General features: G+C 32.0%; 1 protein-coding gene and 1 long non-coding RNA gene across 4 annotated transcripts; one reads left to right on the top strand and one right to left on the bottom strand.

Moving 5' to 3' along the window:
- Positions 1–523: 523 nt before the first annotated feature.
- Positions 524–4,057, top strand: LOC121214066 (uncharacterized). The gene is made up of 3 exons (XR_005909676.1): positions 524–1,153; positions 1,559–1,647; positions 3,822–4,057. It is a non-coding gene; the product is annotated as an uncharacterized lncRNA (long non-coding RNA).
- Positions 4,058–7,036: 2,979 nt separating this feature from the next.
- Positions 7,037–14,000, bottom strand: LOC107922106 (uncharacterized). 3 transcript variants are annotated; one of them, XM_016851953.2, is made up of 16 exons: positions 13,820–14,000; positions 13,542–13,611; positions 13,220–13,321; positions 13,017–13,070; positions 12,690–12,885; positions 12,348–12,607; positions 11,197–11,350; positions 10,800–10,909; positions 10,625–10,712; positions 10,191–10,526; positions 10,039–10,113; positions 9,385–9,947; positions 9,004–9,112; positions 8,720–8,899; positions 7,946–8,125; positions 7,037–7,553 (listed from the first exon to the last, which is right to left on the bottom strand). In XM_016851953.2, exons 4-15 carry the CDS (start codon positions 13,022–13,024, stop codon positions 7,949–7,951), a joined length of 2,256 nt encoding a protein of 751 aa, XP_016707442.2. In that variant the 5' UTR covers positions 13,025–13,070; positions 13,220–13,321; positions 13,542–13,611; positions 13,820–14,000; the 3' UTR covers positions 7,037–7,553; positions 7,946–7,948. The 3 variants fall into 3 exon arrangements, with proteins under 3 accessions (XP_016707442.2, XP_016707440.2, XP_016707443.2); XM_016851951.2 differs by lacking the exon at positions 7,037–7,553 and having other exon boundaries at positions 7,654–8,125; XM_016851954.2 differs by lacking the exons at positions 7,037–7,553; positions 13,542–13,611 and having other exon boundaries at positions 7,654–8,125; positions 13,820–13,943.
- Positions 14,001–16,961: the final 2,961 nt, after the last annotated feature.

The raw sequence follows: 16,961 nt of genomic DNA, 5'->3' as shown, positions 1-16,961 counted from the left end.
AAGGAAAGATGGACTTGAAACTCACTTACGGATGCTCAGTGCTACAACATCTCTGCAGCAAAAGCTCTACAGGATTGGGCTGATGTGGTGCCATCTTTGGAAACCTCAAGACTCCTCTTGACCTAACTCTAAAGTGGGTTAACAAATCTAGACAACTCACTAAGGGAGAAAGGAGCCCAACCCGTCCACTTGAGGTGTCCAAATCGTCCGTGTGACTTGGTATTCACCTTATTCAACCACCAAATCAGCATAGAGAGAATCAATGATCTTCCTCTCCACAAATTAATGTGACCGTTCACCTCACTCCACAATTCAAGCAATTTCTTTCCCTTGAAACAAGCAAACCCCTTCACAAATCAAGCAACCTCTTCAATATCGTCCACTCCTCTTCTACAAACCAAGGGTCGGCCACCTACATAGAGAAAAATAAGGGATGACATGCTAAACATAGAGGGATTAAACAAGTATAAATAGGGGCAAGCAATTGGGGTTATTCACTTGCCAATCATTCATTCATCTAGCATTCATTCTCACCACATTTGAGAGAGCAACACACGGGTTTGAGAGAACAATTCAAAGGTTTTTTTAAAGCAGCCAAATTCAGCACTTTAAGAGTACTTGTATGTCATATCCAAAAATTTAACCTAGTAGTTTCGGGTTAGTGAACTAGGTTTTGTTGATTTGGGTCCATGATTAGTTTTCAGAAGTATGGCCTAAATTCGGGAATTCAGAATTAAGTAACCAAAAAATATTTTTCCCTAAAACGACTTTTAAAAATAAAATCAATTTTCGAAAGAAATGAGAAAAATGCTTTTAACTAGAAGAAGGGACTGATTTGTAAAAGGGTTAAATTTGGGAGTAGCCCAAATGCAATTGTACCAATGTTTTAAAAGCCAGCCTATTTCCCTTACACCCTACAGTTTCACGCAAGTCTCTTCCCTTTTCACTTGTCGTCATTCACAAATTTTCCTCAACACAAATCCACATATTTTTTCTCTAAATAACCTAACCCTTGTGATTTTCTCATCTCCCAAACACCAAAATCTCTTTCAATTTTAAAGAAAATTGTCAAAAACAACATTAATTTATTCATTAATTTTCTAAACGATTTTCTCGAAATTCAATCTCTCGTTCATTTTTCTTTTTGATCGAGGTAAGGTTCTATTTCTATATTAGATTTTGATGTATTCTAGCCTTTCAAATCAATTTTTGATTCATTGTAACAAGAATTCTATATTTTAGTCGAAACTGAGACCAATAATGACAGAATTCGGGTTTTCAAGCTAATTTGTTGTTTCTCAACTTTTTTTGATGAGATTAGAAGGTTTCAAAACTTAATTTAACCAACCATTAAGAGATTTGAAAGATTTAACGATTTTTCATTCAAAGTGTTCATGAACGTTGAAGTTTTTGAAAACTTTAAATTTGAATTTCTAGGTGTTTTAATTGTTTAGATTTTTTCTAAAGTGAATAATTAGATGTTTAGTATTTGTATGATTTTTGATGTGTTTGTAACCATAAATAATCTGTATAAATTATGTGTAATATGTTTGTGAAGTCTCGGATCTGTCGGAGCCTTCTTCGAGTAAAGCGAAAAGCAAGACGAAACTCGTTTAAGCTTTCGGCAACTAAGAGAAAGCTAGATTGGTGAGTGTTTCAAAGTCGTTGCTGGTATGTACGATTCCTATTGTTAATTGGGAGCTTAGGATTAGCCTAAACCCTATCCTAAGTTTCAAAAGTAAGCCTTTCCTATACCTTATTGCCTTGTTTGTAAAATCATGCCTAAGTAAGATGAGTTGAGATATGGGATGCTAATGCAACAAGTAATTTGTGAAAATAAATTAATGTGATATGTGAGTTACTGGTTTTTAAGCACACATATGAGGTTTGATATATGATAGTTCAATGAGCACTATTGTGGCACTTGTAAGTGCAATTAAATGTGAATCTGATAAGCATGTATTGTGTATGAGGTTGTAATGTGAAACTGATGAATATGAACAGAGGTTATGTGTATTAAAATAGTAAATAAATAAGTGTAATTGTGGATATTTTGGCCTTGTGATCTCTTAAAACCATTAGATACAGTTGGCATGCAATAGGATTGCGTGTTCTCACCTTTGTGTTTTGTGATCGGGCGATTGAGGCCTTAGGACAGGATGGAGAGGTAAAGGAGTGTTGAGCTATGCTCCATTCAATGAGACATGTTTAGTGTGTTGGAGAGTGTTTAGCTTAATGCTACACTTGTTGGGACATGTTAGACTTTTTGAGTCATTGGTGTGATGGAGATCCGTTTATCCAACGTGTGGTGACTTAGTCCACTTATATATTTCATAATCTCAAGATGTCAATCTATCATTATTTGAAATATGTGAGCTATGATGTATGTGATCATATTTAGAAGTATATTATAAACTTGTTAGATATATAAAACATGAAAATGATTCTCTAACTTGATGGATATGAATTGTGGATATGCTTTAGAATGCTCTTACTTAACCTATATTATTGTGTATGCTTGGTAGTAATTTTGAACATTCATTGAGCTTGTTTAAGATCACACTCTTTATTTAAATTCTGCAAAAAAAGTAGCGTATTGAGGGAGTGGGAAGCGGCCAAGAAAGTGATCCATTCAAGGCATAGCATTTGAGTATTTTTTGTGGTTCGAACAGTTGAAAATAAAGGCAAGATCTTACTTGAGACTAGATTTTTGAACTGTTATTATGGATTTGGAACTTGATTTTAGTTTGTTTTAATGATTGGTGAATGATATGGATGTTGCTCAACATGTTCATTTAATATGCTTATGCTAAAAGAGTTTAGTAAAATGATTGAAATGTGAGTTAATGGAAAAAACAACATGGTCGTGTTTTGGCAGGTTTGAATTGATCATTATGTTTGTTTGGTACATATAGGTTTTTATAGAAAAACATGATGTGTTGATTTGGTGAGTTGAGTAATTGACTTTGGAAACTAGTATTGCATGTAAACATGAATTGATTACTTGGTATGTCAAATTATGTTAAGATATGTTATGGTATGTTTGAACATGTTTAGAATGTGTATTGAAAGCAATATGACTTGTATGAACTTATTTTAGACCTTAAACGCACGAGACGATGAGTGAGGAAACATCCAAACCTTGAGTTGCAAAAATTGCAAGACTGTTTGCTATAGAATTGTAGGTGTCATCACAAAGATGTTCAAAAATTGTTGGGACATGGAATGAGCATTGGGACGCCCTAGTCGCGTAATCGGGACAAGTAGGGCCCTCCAGACCACGGTGCAACAGCGTGGTTCGTGTTGTCCCGACGTGGTTCAACTTGGTTTTGCCAGTTTTGTAATTTAGTCCCTAGATTTAAGTAGTGCAATTAGAGGTCCAAATGGTTATAAAACACACTTAAAATGCACATACTTGAAACTTAAGTGCTTAATTACATGACTCGTTAGATAATTATGAAATACGGTTAATTTAATATTTTGTCATTCTTTCAATTTAGCCCCTAAATCACTTGATTTAAAATTACATTTACTAATCAGATTAAAATGATTCTTTCTCTAATGCTCTTAAAAAGATTTTAGAACTGAAAAGCACATTTTTAATTGTTGTTACATGTATGTTCGCTTGTTTTGGGTGTGAAATGTCGATTGTGCCTCTATGTTTTAATTCCAGTAAAATATGTTAAAAAAGCATGCAACTAGGTTTTAAATATTTGCCTATGATTATGTATGAGCTATTATGCATGCGTGAGACTTCCGTTGATGGTTGAACAAGTAAATGAATAGTTAATTGCATGCGAAAATGTTGTGTTGCATTCTAGGTCACTTTGGTGACTAATGTGTCATGTTGGACCATCCCGAACGGGTTTGGGGCGCTACATTGTGCATAGGAGCAAAGATGAAGAAAGGAGGAAAAACAACACGAGCAATGCCACGAAAAATCATCAGAATCGACTTCTAATTTCTTTCCTTATAATATTTTATTTTGTTCAAAGTTGATAAACATGATTGCCATTTACTCTTTTGCTTTCAATTTAATGATAATGTCTTAATTTTATTGATGCTAGATTGATTGCAATCTCTTAGCTTATGTTATTAATACTATGTTGATGCTGCTTGGTTGTTTATTCATTCAAATAAAATAATGAACATGCTTACTCATGCATAATTAATGAAGGGAAGCATATGAATTAGTTATTTAATCCAAACAAGATGGTAATTAGTAAACGCAATATTTGAATGGTCCATATTTGGTCTTTTAATGATTAAATTAGTAATGATATTTAGCAATATTCTTACCTTGCATAACCCCTATATGATGTTAAAAAAAAGTATGACTTTATAGAAGTATGCTAAATAAACTTAAAGGTTAAAAAAGTATGACTTCATAACTTTAAATTATAGGTTAGTAAATAGCCAAATTGCCATGGTACTATCGTAACATCATTGACATTGCTTTTAATAATTTTAAGTCAAGGAAAGAAATTAATCTAGCTCCTACATGTCATAGTAAATTAATTTTGCGATTTGCTACTTATTATTCTGCATTACACTTTCATTGGTTTTAGCATACTTAGTAATTTAATTTAGGTTAATAGTTAACTCAATTCATAGTCTTATTTCTATCACCAACTTATCATTTGATAAATTTTACAATATTTGCCTTTCATATACAGTCATTGTGGAGACAATACTCTATACTTACTACTTTGACAAATGTGTACACTTGCACATCATTCGATAATTTCGCAACAATGAGCTAGCTGAGGGACCGATTGGATATATGCAATTGATGCTCAAATGATTTATAATTAAGTTTCAGCTTTTTTCCTATTAATTATAAACTTATTTAGTCATGAATTTATTCCACTATAGTATCGTGATTGAGCTCTCCCCAACGACATACCATTATGAAATCAACTCAACTAGTGCTCGTCCAATAACCTTGTCATAAGTGTGTTACTACCATAGGATATGCTTAATCTCTTTGGGTTAATATCCGTTCTCCCAATATGATCCCATTTTATCTCATGGTAACCATTACATCTTACTTAATAAAAACTCGATTACTATCAAATAGTGATCAAGTCATCCATCACAAAGACGAACGACCTGTGGTCATGTTTACTTTTCATCAATCATTTAATTCCAATGGAGGATATCATTTACCAATATCTCGGGCTATGAATCCCACTGTTGTGAATGATACTACATACTGCAAAGTCGTACACCCAATGCACCAGCTTTCAGTTCCTTATCTATTCGAACTCAGACTTTTACTTACATCAAAGTGTACGAGACACACATACATAGTCTGTCATCCACTCAGGATTTAGCCTTCAAGATTCTGTTCATTCATTCTTATTTTTGTCTAATTGCATTGGTTTGCTGCCGAAATTGCTTATATTCTAACTTATGTGTTTTTTTCTTTCAAGTTGATTTAAGCACCAAGTTTCCTTCGATTTAGTCTAGAGCCTTAAGTCAAACTCGCAACTTGGAAAGCTTACAATTCTATTCTATTGTTCTCTCATCAGTTCCCATACTTTAATTTTGAAACATTGAATCCTCATACTTTTTTTTTGTTGAAAAATCTTGGTTCCTTCGCCAATTTTGTAGTTAGAACTTTTTTAACCTTTATCATTTACAGTTTCTTTAAATTTGATCATTACTCTTTAAAAGTACATAAGCAATCACAAAAAAAATGTTTTAAAAATTAAAAGCTTTTCTTTGTATTTTTAATAATTATATAAAAAATTGGTGGAAAATTAAAAACTCTCAAATTAAAAAAATAAAAATAATTTTTAAAAATATGGAAAATATATTTTTTTTTCTAAAAATTAAAAAAATGTGTTATTTACTCCATCAATGGTAATAAGGTCTCTCCAAACTTTAAGCTATTTGTTTTGCTCATATTAAATCAATTTTGAATAAGTTTTTTTTTTATTTCAAATCAAATTAATCATATATCAAAAATATTTTTATGTAAATTTAATTACAAAGCATATAAAATATTAGTATAAAATAATTTTTGAATAATGATACAAACTTTGAATCTATTTGGATTAAATTTAATTATTTGAATTATGATATAACATGTATACAATGGCCTTCGTCAATTATGATAACATTGTACTAAACGATTTCTTGATGAAAAATAATGTACTACTATCTAGAAGATAATATCATAAATAGATATCGCTGTCAATGAAACCCATTGATTGTTCCATATAAATTTCCTCTTCCAGATTTTCATATTTGGCCATAATTAAATGCATGAAGGTAAACCTCAACGCAAGAGAAAAAAACCTTTTTATTGTCAATTCTTTTTTGTTGAGTATACCATTTAACTACAAGACATGTCTTGTACTTTCAATAGTCTATTAAATAAAATTATAACGATAAAAATGTTTAAAATAAATTATGTGCTACAAGATCTCCCAAAATCAATAACAAAAAATTATCATTGACATCCTGTTTCTTTCATTTATATGTTGGAAATTTATATTTATATATATAAATTATATAAAGAAAAAAACTTGCTTCTCAAGGGGGTTTTTTTTTTTTAAAAATATAAAACTTGAAAACCTCGAAGGCTTCTTAAAAAACATTGCCTAAAACTAGAAAGCAATATTTTAAAACTACATAGTTGTTTCAAGGAAGTTAAAAAAACGAGCATTTTGCCATTATTAAAGAAACTTATTTCATTCTCGATTTTAAAAAAAAATAAAAATTTAAGGATCTAATAAATATGAAATCAAAATTTGTGATCTACACATTTCTATAATTATCTATAGTTTCCAACAGATTTTAACGTTTTAACAAAATGACATCTAATAGACTAGAAATTAAAATTTAAGAGCTTTGATACCAATAAAAATTACAGCATAAAAAAACTAAACAACAATAATAAATACAGGATTGTTTGATACCCATCTCCACCTAACAATTCTATTATTAATGGATAAATCACAAAATGCCGTTTTCGTTAAGATTCATAGCCAAACATATATATATTTTTATCAATGACCAAATTTCATTTTCTTTACGAAGCCGAGTGCCATTAAATAAAAGATGTAAAGCTTCCTTTCAATTTACAGCGGCAGAATGCCTGTTTTCTTTAGCGGTTACTTCTCTCAAGGAAGAAAGCCACTCTCCTTTTCTTTAATACAAACTGCCTCATGCAGTTTTTTATTTGAAGAACTTTGTAACTTCCTTTTGGAAGTTATTCCATATCAACGTCCTTATGGACGTTTTATTTTTTCTTACAAATTAATTTATCTACAAATATTTAAATCCGCTAAATTCAATAAATCTAAAAAATAGATATTCAAATCTAAATCTATTTTATCCACCTTTACTCTAAATCCGCTGCAAATGATAATTAAAATATTATCTAAAACCTCAATATCCGAATCCAAGTCCATACTACCATAACTTGCTTTGTCTGCTTCCATCATCGCTAATTGAAAGCAAAGGACCCATGGCAGAGTGGTAGCATCCTAACTCCGCTTGTGGAGTCTTTTACTTCATTAGTAGTACGCATCATAATGATCCTATATTTATAATATAAACAGAAATATGTAGCAGTTATAAAGATGTGAATATTATCCTCTATATACATATGTAAATATGGCAGCTATAAAGATGTGCATATAAAAAAAGAAACGAAATGCTAATAACGTAAGAAAATTACAAAGTGAACTATTTGTTCGAATATTAAGACATAATGATCAGTTCTTCACAAGTGTAAATGAAGAAAAGTATGATATTTCTTCTGCCCTCGCTAGGAATCTAATCCCAACTGTTCAGTTTTTTATGTTCTACATTTCATATGATTGGGATAGTTGGCATTGTATTATTTAGAAAGTGATCAAAACTTCAACAGCAAATCACATATACCTATAATAATGACTGGCAATTACACAGTTTTCGTCCTCCTTATTACCTCTTAAGCAGTTACTGAAGAGCTCATCTCATTGAGAACGTTGTAGTACGTAAAGAAATCCGAGGTGCTTCGGAAGCCAGGAATGAAATCTGAAAAGAATCTCAAAACCGCGGCCAGATGTTGCGAGTCATTGGAGGTAAATGCTGCTTCAAGAAATAATGACGGCCGGATAGTAGTGACCTGAACAATTAAAAATATTTCTGTCACAAATCTTTCAAACTTTATCAAACCAAGCTTAGAGTTAGACATGATCATTAAGCATTTGGAGAAATGCCCTATGGTACTCAAACACAGGCATGAGTGTTGGATGTGGGTGGGAATGTGTTCGATACAGGTATGCTCAGATCTTTCTATGATTTTCACGTATTTGGAGGATCCTTAGAGAGTCACCCCTGTACCCAGATCCGGATGTGTGTCAGACGTGCATTTTGAGAAAAATGACGAACAGGACCAACAAGGAAATGCCATCAAATACCTATATCTTGCCGGCAACTTTAAACAAGTAAAGAATTAGGTAACAACCTAATGTTCAGAAATATGCATAGTTACAGAAAGGGTAATCTGAGATGCAAATTTACCAACATGTTAGTGAAATGTGACAAGGTTGCTTCTCCATTACAGGAAAGCCTAACAGATCTCAAGAAAACTTTACTAACCATGTGTCAATGAAGAAATATTATGCATACAGTTCTAATTCGTAAAACTGGCATTTTACATATACATACAGGTCAATGAAGAAATATTATTTGATGCAGTTATCAAATAAAGGATTACCTTATGCTTCCGTGCATAACGTAAAGCTTCAAGATAATATCCATCTTGCACTAATAACAACACATAATCATGATTCAAAGAAAGCTGTCTTAGCATATCCGAACCCAGCTTCCTAATTTGCAAACTTTGACGACCTGATTCTAGCAGCTGTAGAGCAACTTCTTTTGAGGGCTCAATAACCTGTATCACGAGAATTTAAACTCTTAAAAAATGCCAATCCAGTCAATAACTTTTCATTCTAATTCACGGCACACTTATTGTGAAGGTAAAGAGATTTGTTAAACCTTGTTTATGATGAACAAACTAAGTTCTGCATATTGCTCACTACGGGCCAATAATTGAATAGTTAACACATATAGGCTTGGATGCACTTTGACCCTTTCTAAGTTGGCACTGCAGAAAGGAAATGAATAAGATTTCATGGAGCAAAGTACAAAGTACTTCCTCAGTAACCAAGAAATGATTTATTGGATAACCTACGTTTCTATTTACCATATAAATGGCTAAGCAAACATGATTAAACAACCGTTTATCCACAACAGCAAGCTTTGTTTATATATCCAGATATGATTAGAGTAGTTCTTTAGAAGATTCAATCACATTCTAAGAATCCTTTAGAATTGCCATGCACAAGAGTTGTAAACCACTTCTAATCATTACCATACCATCGAAAAAACTCAAGAATGATGGCAACCAGATAAGAAGGCTCCACAGTCATCTCTTCCTCAATAGGAGCAAAGACAGATCTGTACATCTCATCGGGTGAAATTGCAGGTGAAGTGAGCTGAGACTCCTGCTGCTCAGAAACGCTAGCATTTAATGGATTATCAGTGGTAGAACTTTCAGCACTTGCATCCACTTTGCCACCAACAAACTGAGTATCATTTGAGCTGATTTTCGATGGTTCAAAGATACAATTATCCTCCGTCTCTGAAGACGAATAAGTTGAAGGTCTACTAAAAGATACACTGTTGACTCCGGTAGAAGGTTCATGTTGGACAGATTTTCCATCGGTTCTGCTGGTGAATACATCTGTGGCTTGCCCTGGGCCACTCACATTTGGCACACTCGAGGGGGTCCTCTCAGTCTTTATTCCCTTGAAATAACTGCCAGTTTTAAGAGAGAGCGAATACGAGGTGACTAATACATCCATTGCCTTGGCAACCATGGTGATAGGTCTGCGTTCTAGAATCATTGTTTGCATAATTGCCAAACATAGTTGTTTAGCCTGAAATAGCAGGAACAATATATGCTAACACTGGTTAATGATTATATCACCCTTTATTGTGGAAAGAGAAAGAAGATAGCTGAGAATGGACCTTGTTGGCTTCCAACTTTCGTCTTTGCAAGAATTCCAATACCAATGGAACTTCAGAGGAACTAACAGAAATTGCCTGCAAAGAGAGAAAGGGGGCAGTAATTACGAGAATTAACTATAAAAAAATAACAAAGTATGACCAACAGGACTTACCTCCAAGTCTAAGTGGTTCTTCCATAAAAGCTTATTAGCTATATCACATATAAGGTCAGGAACCAAAAAGGTCCAGTCAGCTCCATAAATAATTGCTTCATTATCATTTGAATCAGAGGCCTCTGAACTTTCACTTTCCTTGGTGCTAGGTCGAGAATTAGAAATATCGGACCTTTGAAAACCCCTCAATAGTACAGGAAGTGGGGCAGATATGGGAGCTCGAGAATCTGCAAATATGTCATAGAGTATAACAACTTTTGCATCTACCTGGTGCACAAGTAGTACATTATCAACCACACTCACAGCAACCTTGCTCGAGTAAATTGGTAATGAACCCTGCAAATGGAATGAATATGGTTACAATTCCAACTCAAAACCAATTGAATAGAGCCTGTACCTGAAACTAACTAGAGGCAGTTTTGAGTAACCCTTACCTGTTGGATAATAGCATCACGGTAAAACCGATATGAATGCAGTACCATTGCAACTCTATCAACTTGCAAGCAGTAAATTCTCCCATAACTTTCATAGTATAAAAGCAGATATTAATATATAAATCATTTATCAATCAATTTAGTATACAAGCAAAAACAGGTAAAAGAAACATACACAGTGACAATATAGACATCTTCAGAAGCAAGGACAGGCTTACTGTTAGCTTCAGGTTTAGCCATTACCATCTCAAACTTTGGTAATCGAATAATCCCAGCAGATGAAAGCTGAAGATAAGAGATAGAAACATGTCAAATCAATGGAACTGGGAACAAAAAGGATCATAATCTATCTGTACTGTTCATTAAAGGTATCAGAAGGGAGTTGTGCACTTTGATGCTACATATTCTTGTGCACTTAAGTAGTTGAATAATTTCAGTTTTCCATTTTCTCACATTTACCACCAAGACTAATTTCAAAGTTTATTTCGTGCATAGAGTGCATAGCCTAGCCAATGTAGAGACTAAATCTAGGAGGATTCTAGAAATTGAGCTAGTGAAGCTCATAACCATACCTGAAATCCATGGAACGTCTTACACTGCATTCCTGAAGCAAGAAGAATCAATCTGCTCTCATGTGTGTAGACATACCAACTAACAGCCAATTTCTTTGTCTCAACCAAGATAAGTGACTTCGAGGCAGAATCATAAGCAAACAAGTCCAACCCACTACAATTAAATTCCATTTCAGTAAATAGAGTACATTAAATCTTTGGTGCAAGTAGAAACATGAAAAGGGAAAATAGAAATAAGTATAACAACATAACTCAAAAAGGTAAAAGAAGGATGATTATTTTCAATAACATGGACAATGACGATTGCAGGTTTTGAAGGTTGACTTGATTATGTAAGATGCACAATCCATTTAAGTTGCTAAATGAAATTTACAAGTATAAAATGCAAGAGAATTGATTTTGGAATAGGAAATCACTGCTTAATCAGGATCCATGCTAGAGAAGCATCTCCTCAAAAATAGCTTTCATACTTTGTTCTCCTTCACACAGGCAGATAAAATTTCTAACAACAAATACTTCCCAAAATTGATAATCATTTTCCTTTCTGTTTTCTTATTCATTACTTCTGTCTTTGGTCATGCAGAAAAGACAGCAGAGTTTCATAGAATAATCGCAAAAGAAAATGCACAGAACCATGACTAATACAGAAGTTCTAAAACTTCTTTACCTAGTTGCATGGCCTGAAAGAGTATCATTGCTATAAATAATTAGGGTAGGATAGAAGGATGTCGAAGAGGTGATTTTAACATCCTTTTTATGCATGCTAAGTGTAACTCCAAATTTCACACTGAAGCATAGTTTGAGTAATTAGGGTTGGGTTTGATTTGGACAGAGATTCTAAACTTTAAGCTGTCATGCTCCTCTTTTAGAGAAGTAAAAAAAGAAAGTAATTACCAAATAGTTGGCAAGTAACAAAAACTTCTAGTAACCAGTATAACCATGGAAACTTTGTACATTAGATATCCAAGTTAGAGTGAAGTGAGAATTCAGCTTCAGAGTAACATTGCTATTATACAAAAGTTTAATCCTTTCCAGGAAAATCATATCTCAGTAGAAGCTAAATTCGTACGTAAAACATCAGTTTGAGATATACACAATGACAAAATCATTATCCACTGTACAGGTAAGACAGACAGGAAACTTCTCCCTACCTGGTCTTCACAATTACAATATCACATGATGGACAATCTGTCCAGAAGAACCCCAGTATACTCTCTGACTCGGATTTGCACCTGTGAGTGAAAGTTTCCCCTGTTTCTCTATGCCAAAATTGTATAGAAATATTGGACCGTTGGACTGCTATAATCTTTTCATCTAGAGAAAACCGGACAGAACAGATAGGCCCTTCAGTTATCGAATCAGTGATAGGGGCAGCAAGAGGAGAAAATGGAGCAGTTTTCCACGAAAAGATCTGTGCAAAAAAGAATGTAAAATATGGAACTGCAATATCTAAAAAGCTTCTACAATGTTATTTAAGTTCAGAACTATTAAACCTGGTCAGATGTAGGAGAGATGAGTAATTTATTTCCATCATCATAATAGAAACCTCTTGATCCAGGAATGTTGCAACGGAGAGGGGGATATTGTATGAAAACATGTGATAGAGCACCAGATCCCAGACCACCAACACTAGCTTGCGAACTTGAAGCTTTCCAGGCCATCTTTCTAAGGTTATCTTGTACTTTTAGCCTGAAAATGCAAATTGCTGGTGAATAATAACACTAATAAAGCACAAAAGATAGTATCAGTACAAAAGAAAGAATGTATCAGAGCTTAAAGACTAGCATCAAAGAATAAACAGAAAGGTTTATTGGGTTTACCTTATCATACAAACTGCAAACCCAAAGCTCCAAATATTACACCTTTCCCCGGAGCTATAAATCAAAAGAAAGTAGAAAACTAATTCTTAGCACAGTTTTTCAAGAAGGAAAAAGATAAGATCTTTGCAACCCAATTATCAAATACGGTGTATTTCTTTTTTAATATAAAAATATGTTCCTAAGCAATCCTAGAATATGGATACCGTATTCTGCATGCAAGTCTTTAGTGCAAGAAATTCTTTCAAACACATATCACGTTCAACTTCAGGAACTTTTGCTGCAACACAGGCCCCGTATTCATTCGCCTGAAAAGACAACATTGTAGTCGAAACAATGAGCTAACCACAAGCAGAATTAAACAGCAGGTTCAAGGTAATATCTTTCTGCAATCATATTTTTGTTCATTTTCAACCTCAAATTACTCATTCATGAACTTAAAGCGTACTGCAAACAAAAAAAGAAAATCCCGAAACTAGATGTAATGATACTAAATCAGTAGAACAAATTGAGACTTCATGGACAAACCTGTGCCGTACAATTCACTAAAATGCGTCTAAGTGGAGAGATTGTTTTCTTTTCTTTCATATCCACAGCTCTGATAAAGAACAAAAAAGTACATATATCATAATTTTAAAAACTTCAAAGATTGATAGGGTGGGAATCGTTCATGAATTGATGAAATTAGGGTTTTCAATTAAATTGATAAGAAAGACTGAAAATAAAAATAAAATCCAAGAACTGATTTAACTTTAAAAAACAAACTAATTAGCAGAATCTAAGACCGAAAAAAAAGAAAGAATTACCTGGGAAATTCAACATTTTTATCACGCGGGATTCAGGGAACAAAATTCTATGGTATCAAATCTAAAAGAATTGGGTTTTGATCGTTGTTGAATCGAGTTTACTTGTCAAACTACACCTAACGGTCTTTATCTGAAAATTAGGGGACACAAAACGCCGTCGTACGAGAGCCACCGCCCAAGTTTTGTTTTTAATTTCTTTTTGGGATTAGTTGAGATGTAATTTACCTCGAAACTTTATCCCATCCTACAACATTGTATTTTTTTTAAAGGGTAAACTATGTAATCAACCCACTATCAAAATTTTTTATTTTAGGCACCTAAAATAAAAATTTTGTAATTTAAGTAATCATATTATATAATTTGGTTATTTTAGTCACTTTCCTTAAAATCACAATCAATAACTTGGTATAACAATTTAAAAAATTGATATAATAACAAATTTAACCCTCAACTTTTACATATTATATCAATTTAATCATAATTTTAAAAAATTAACCCTCAAAATTTACAATTGATCTCAATTTGATTCTAATTCTAAAAAATTTAAAGAAATATGTAAAAATATATAAAAATAAAAAATATATTATTGACAAGAAATCATAATATATAAATTATAAAATTTAAAAATATATAAAATAAATAAATATTTTTAAAAATTATAATAATAAATTAAAATATTATATTAATATTAAAGAAACTGAAAATTCCCCACCCTACACTCATCCTTTCCCTTTTCCCTGGACCCATCCCTCTCCTTCTTTCCCGCACCATATATATGAATTAATATTAGAAACAGATTCTGATACAGATGATGAAGAATATATATTTATGTTTATTCTTAGGAATTTCTTCTAACTAATTATTAGAACTACTTCCTATATTGAACATAAATATATATATTCTTCATCATCTGTATAAGAATCTGTTTCTGATATTAATTCATATAATATTTCATCATGATTTATTTCCTTTTCAGAACATATTTCTAAATCTTATTCTTCAAGTATTTTAATCATTTTTCTTGCACTTTTTTTCCTTTATTAGGACAATTTGGTGCTATAGGGCATGCTTCATCACATATAAAACATTTACATAGTTTTTAGGATTTTTATAAATTTTCTTCTAACGAATTTTTTCTTCTTACCAGAATTTTTTATCTTATTTTGTGGTTTCCATCGAAATAGCTTATATCTCCTATTTTTCTTTTTATGTTTTCTATAAGTAATAGGATGTACTGATTTACATCCCAATTCTCATTCATTTTCTAGAATTTTTGTACAATGTTTATTACTTAATTTATGCTTAACTTGTTTAGAAGCTTTACTTTGTAAACAATAACTAGTTATTCTTTCCTTCGCAAAATTAATTCTATTTCCTATAGAGTCTATAGTTTCTTAATCCACACTAGATATTTTACTCTGTTTTTCTAAATAAGAGTCATACTTTTTTATACATATCTCATCCCATGGTGGTGGTAATTTATGGAAATATTATTTTTTTCCAAAATTCTATATTTTTATTTTTTTAGTTTTTGATATTCATGAAGAAATTTCTTAGAAAAATCTTCTAAATATCTAATTATCATATAATTTAATTTTTGACAAAGCATAACTAGATAGACTATCTTGATCTTTTTTATCAATATAGCCACAAAATTATGTTTTTAGAATATAAGTTAATCCTTTTAATACATCTTTGGGAGTTTGAATTTGATTGATTAACTGCCATTTTTGTTCTTTTCCTTTTTCAGATTCTTCCCATCTTCTTAAGAATTGTAGAACGTCTCCTTGAAATGTTCCAACAAAATAATTTAAAAAATTTTCTTTTGACCAAGTATTGTTGTTAACAACTATAGTCATAGATTGTGCCCAATCATCTATGGTTTTTTCATAGTATGCTATAGGAATATTTGTAAGATCTACATTCATCCTTGAGCAACATTTCTTTTATTTAGATCGTCTATCCTATATCGAATAGGTTGGGTAGACAACTCTCCTAAATTTTCAAATTTTATTTCATTAGTAGTAATATTTTCAGTTTGATTACCAAAAATTCTAGTTGTATTTTCAACTTGTTCATATTTTTTTATTAAAGGATCTTAAATAATTATCTTTTTAGAATATCCAAATCTAACTTTCTTTTTCCATTAGGATCTTGATGAGGATTACTTCACTTGAACTCAAATCATTGATTTGGATGTTTGACTCAAAATGCTTGAAGAAATTTGGATGACTTTTTTCCCAAATTTGAAAATTATTTCAAGAGATTTTAGAGAGAATTTTGGGAGAGAAAAGCTTTAGATCTATTTTTTGGAATTTGATTTATGAAAAAAAAATAAAAAAATGAGAGAAAAAGCTCTCAATTTGAGTGAAAAATGAGTGAAAAGTGAGGTAGTTGCAGAGTTTTTAAAACTAAAAACCCCTACCTGATTTTCAAAATTTGGGGAATTTGCCATTAGGCCACTCCCCATTTTCCCTTGTTTTACAATTTACTTCTTTCTCATATGATTCATTTGGTATAAAACCTCTTAAGCATTTCCCTTGTTTTTCAAATTAGTCACATTTAATCAATATTTTAAATCACCCAATTAAACCCCCATTTTAAATTATTTTTAAAATCCAATTTAACCCAAAATATTTATTTTTAACCAAAAATTATTTAAAACCATTAACTTAATTTTTCTAAAAATATTTTTATTTTTTGAAATATTATTTATCGATTTTTAGATGAAATTAAGCTAACTAATTAAGAATATAAATCGCTAATTAACCAATTAATTCCTAATTTTCACTCGGAACCCGGTAAACTTACTCGAAACTACTAGACCCGTTTTTGAGGCCTTACAGATAACATAAATAGGAAGTGTGTAGCCAGAACTGAAATTGACAAGATTCTTTACCATTTCCATTCATCTTCGAGTGAGGGACACTTTGGTGGTTCCTGCACTGCAATGAAGATCTTACAAGCTGGATTCTTTTGGCATACAGTGTTCAAGGACGCATATGCGTATGTAAAGAATTGTGACAGATGTCAGAGAACCGAAAACATATCAAGGAGGAACGAAATGCCCTTGACAAACATTTTAGAGGTATATTTATTTGATGTATGGGGCATCGACTTTCTAGGTCCGTTTCCTTCTTCT

The sequence above is a fragment of the Gossypium hirsutum genome, chromosome D01 (assembly GCF_007990345.1).
Source record: "Gossypium hirsutum isolate 1008001.06 chromosome D01, Gossypium_hirsutum_v2.1, whole genome shotgun sequence".
NCBI lineage: Eukaryota > Viridiplantae > Streptophyta > Magnoliopsida > Malvales > Malvaceae > Gossypium > Gossypium hirsutum.
This window is presented reverse-complemented; position numbering and strand designations above follow the sequence as displayed.

Coding starts and splice junctions, on each gene's coding strand:
- LOC107922106 (XM_016851953.2), bottom strand. Junction 12,608..12,689: donor TCTCTCCTACATCTGACCAG/GTTTAATAGTTC, acceptor TTTTTTGCACAG/ATCTTTTCGTGGAAAACTGC. Junction 10,910..11,196: donor AGACGTTCCATGGATTTCAG/GTATGGTTATGA, acceptor TCTTATCTTCAG/CTTTCATCTGCTGGGATTAT.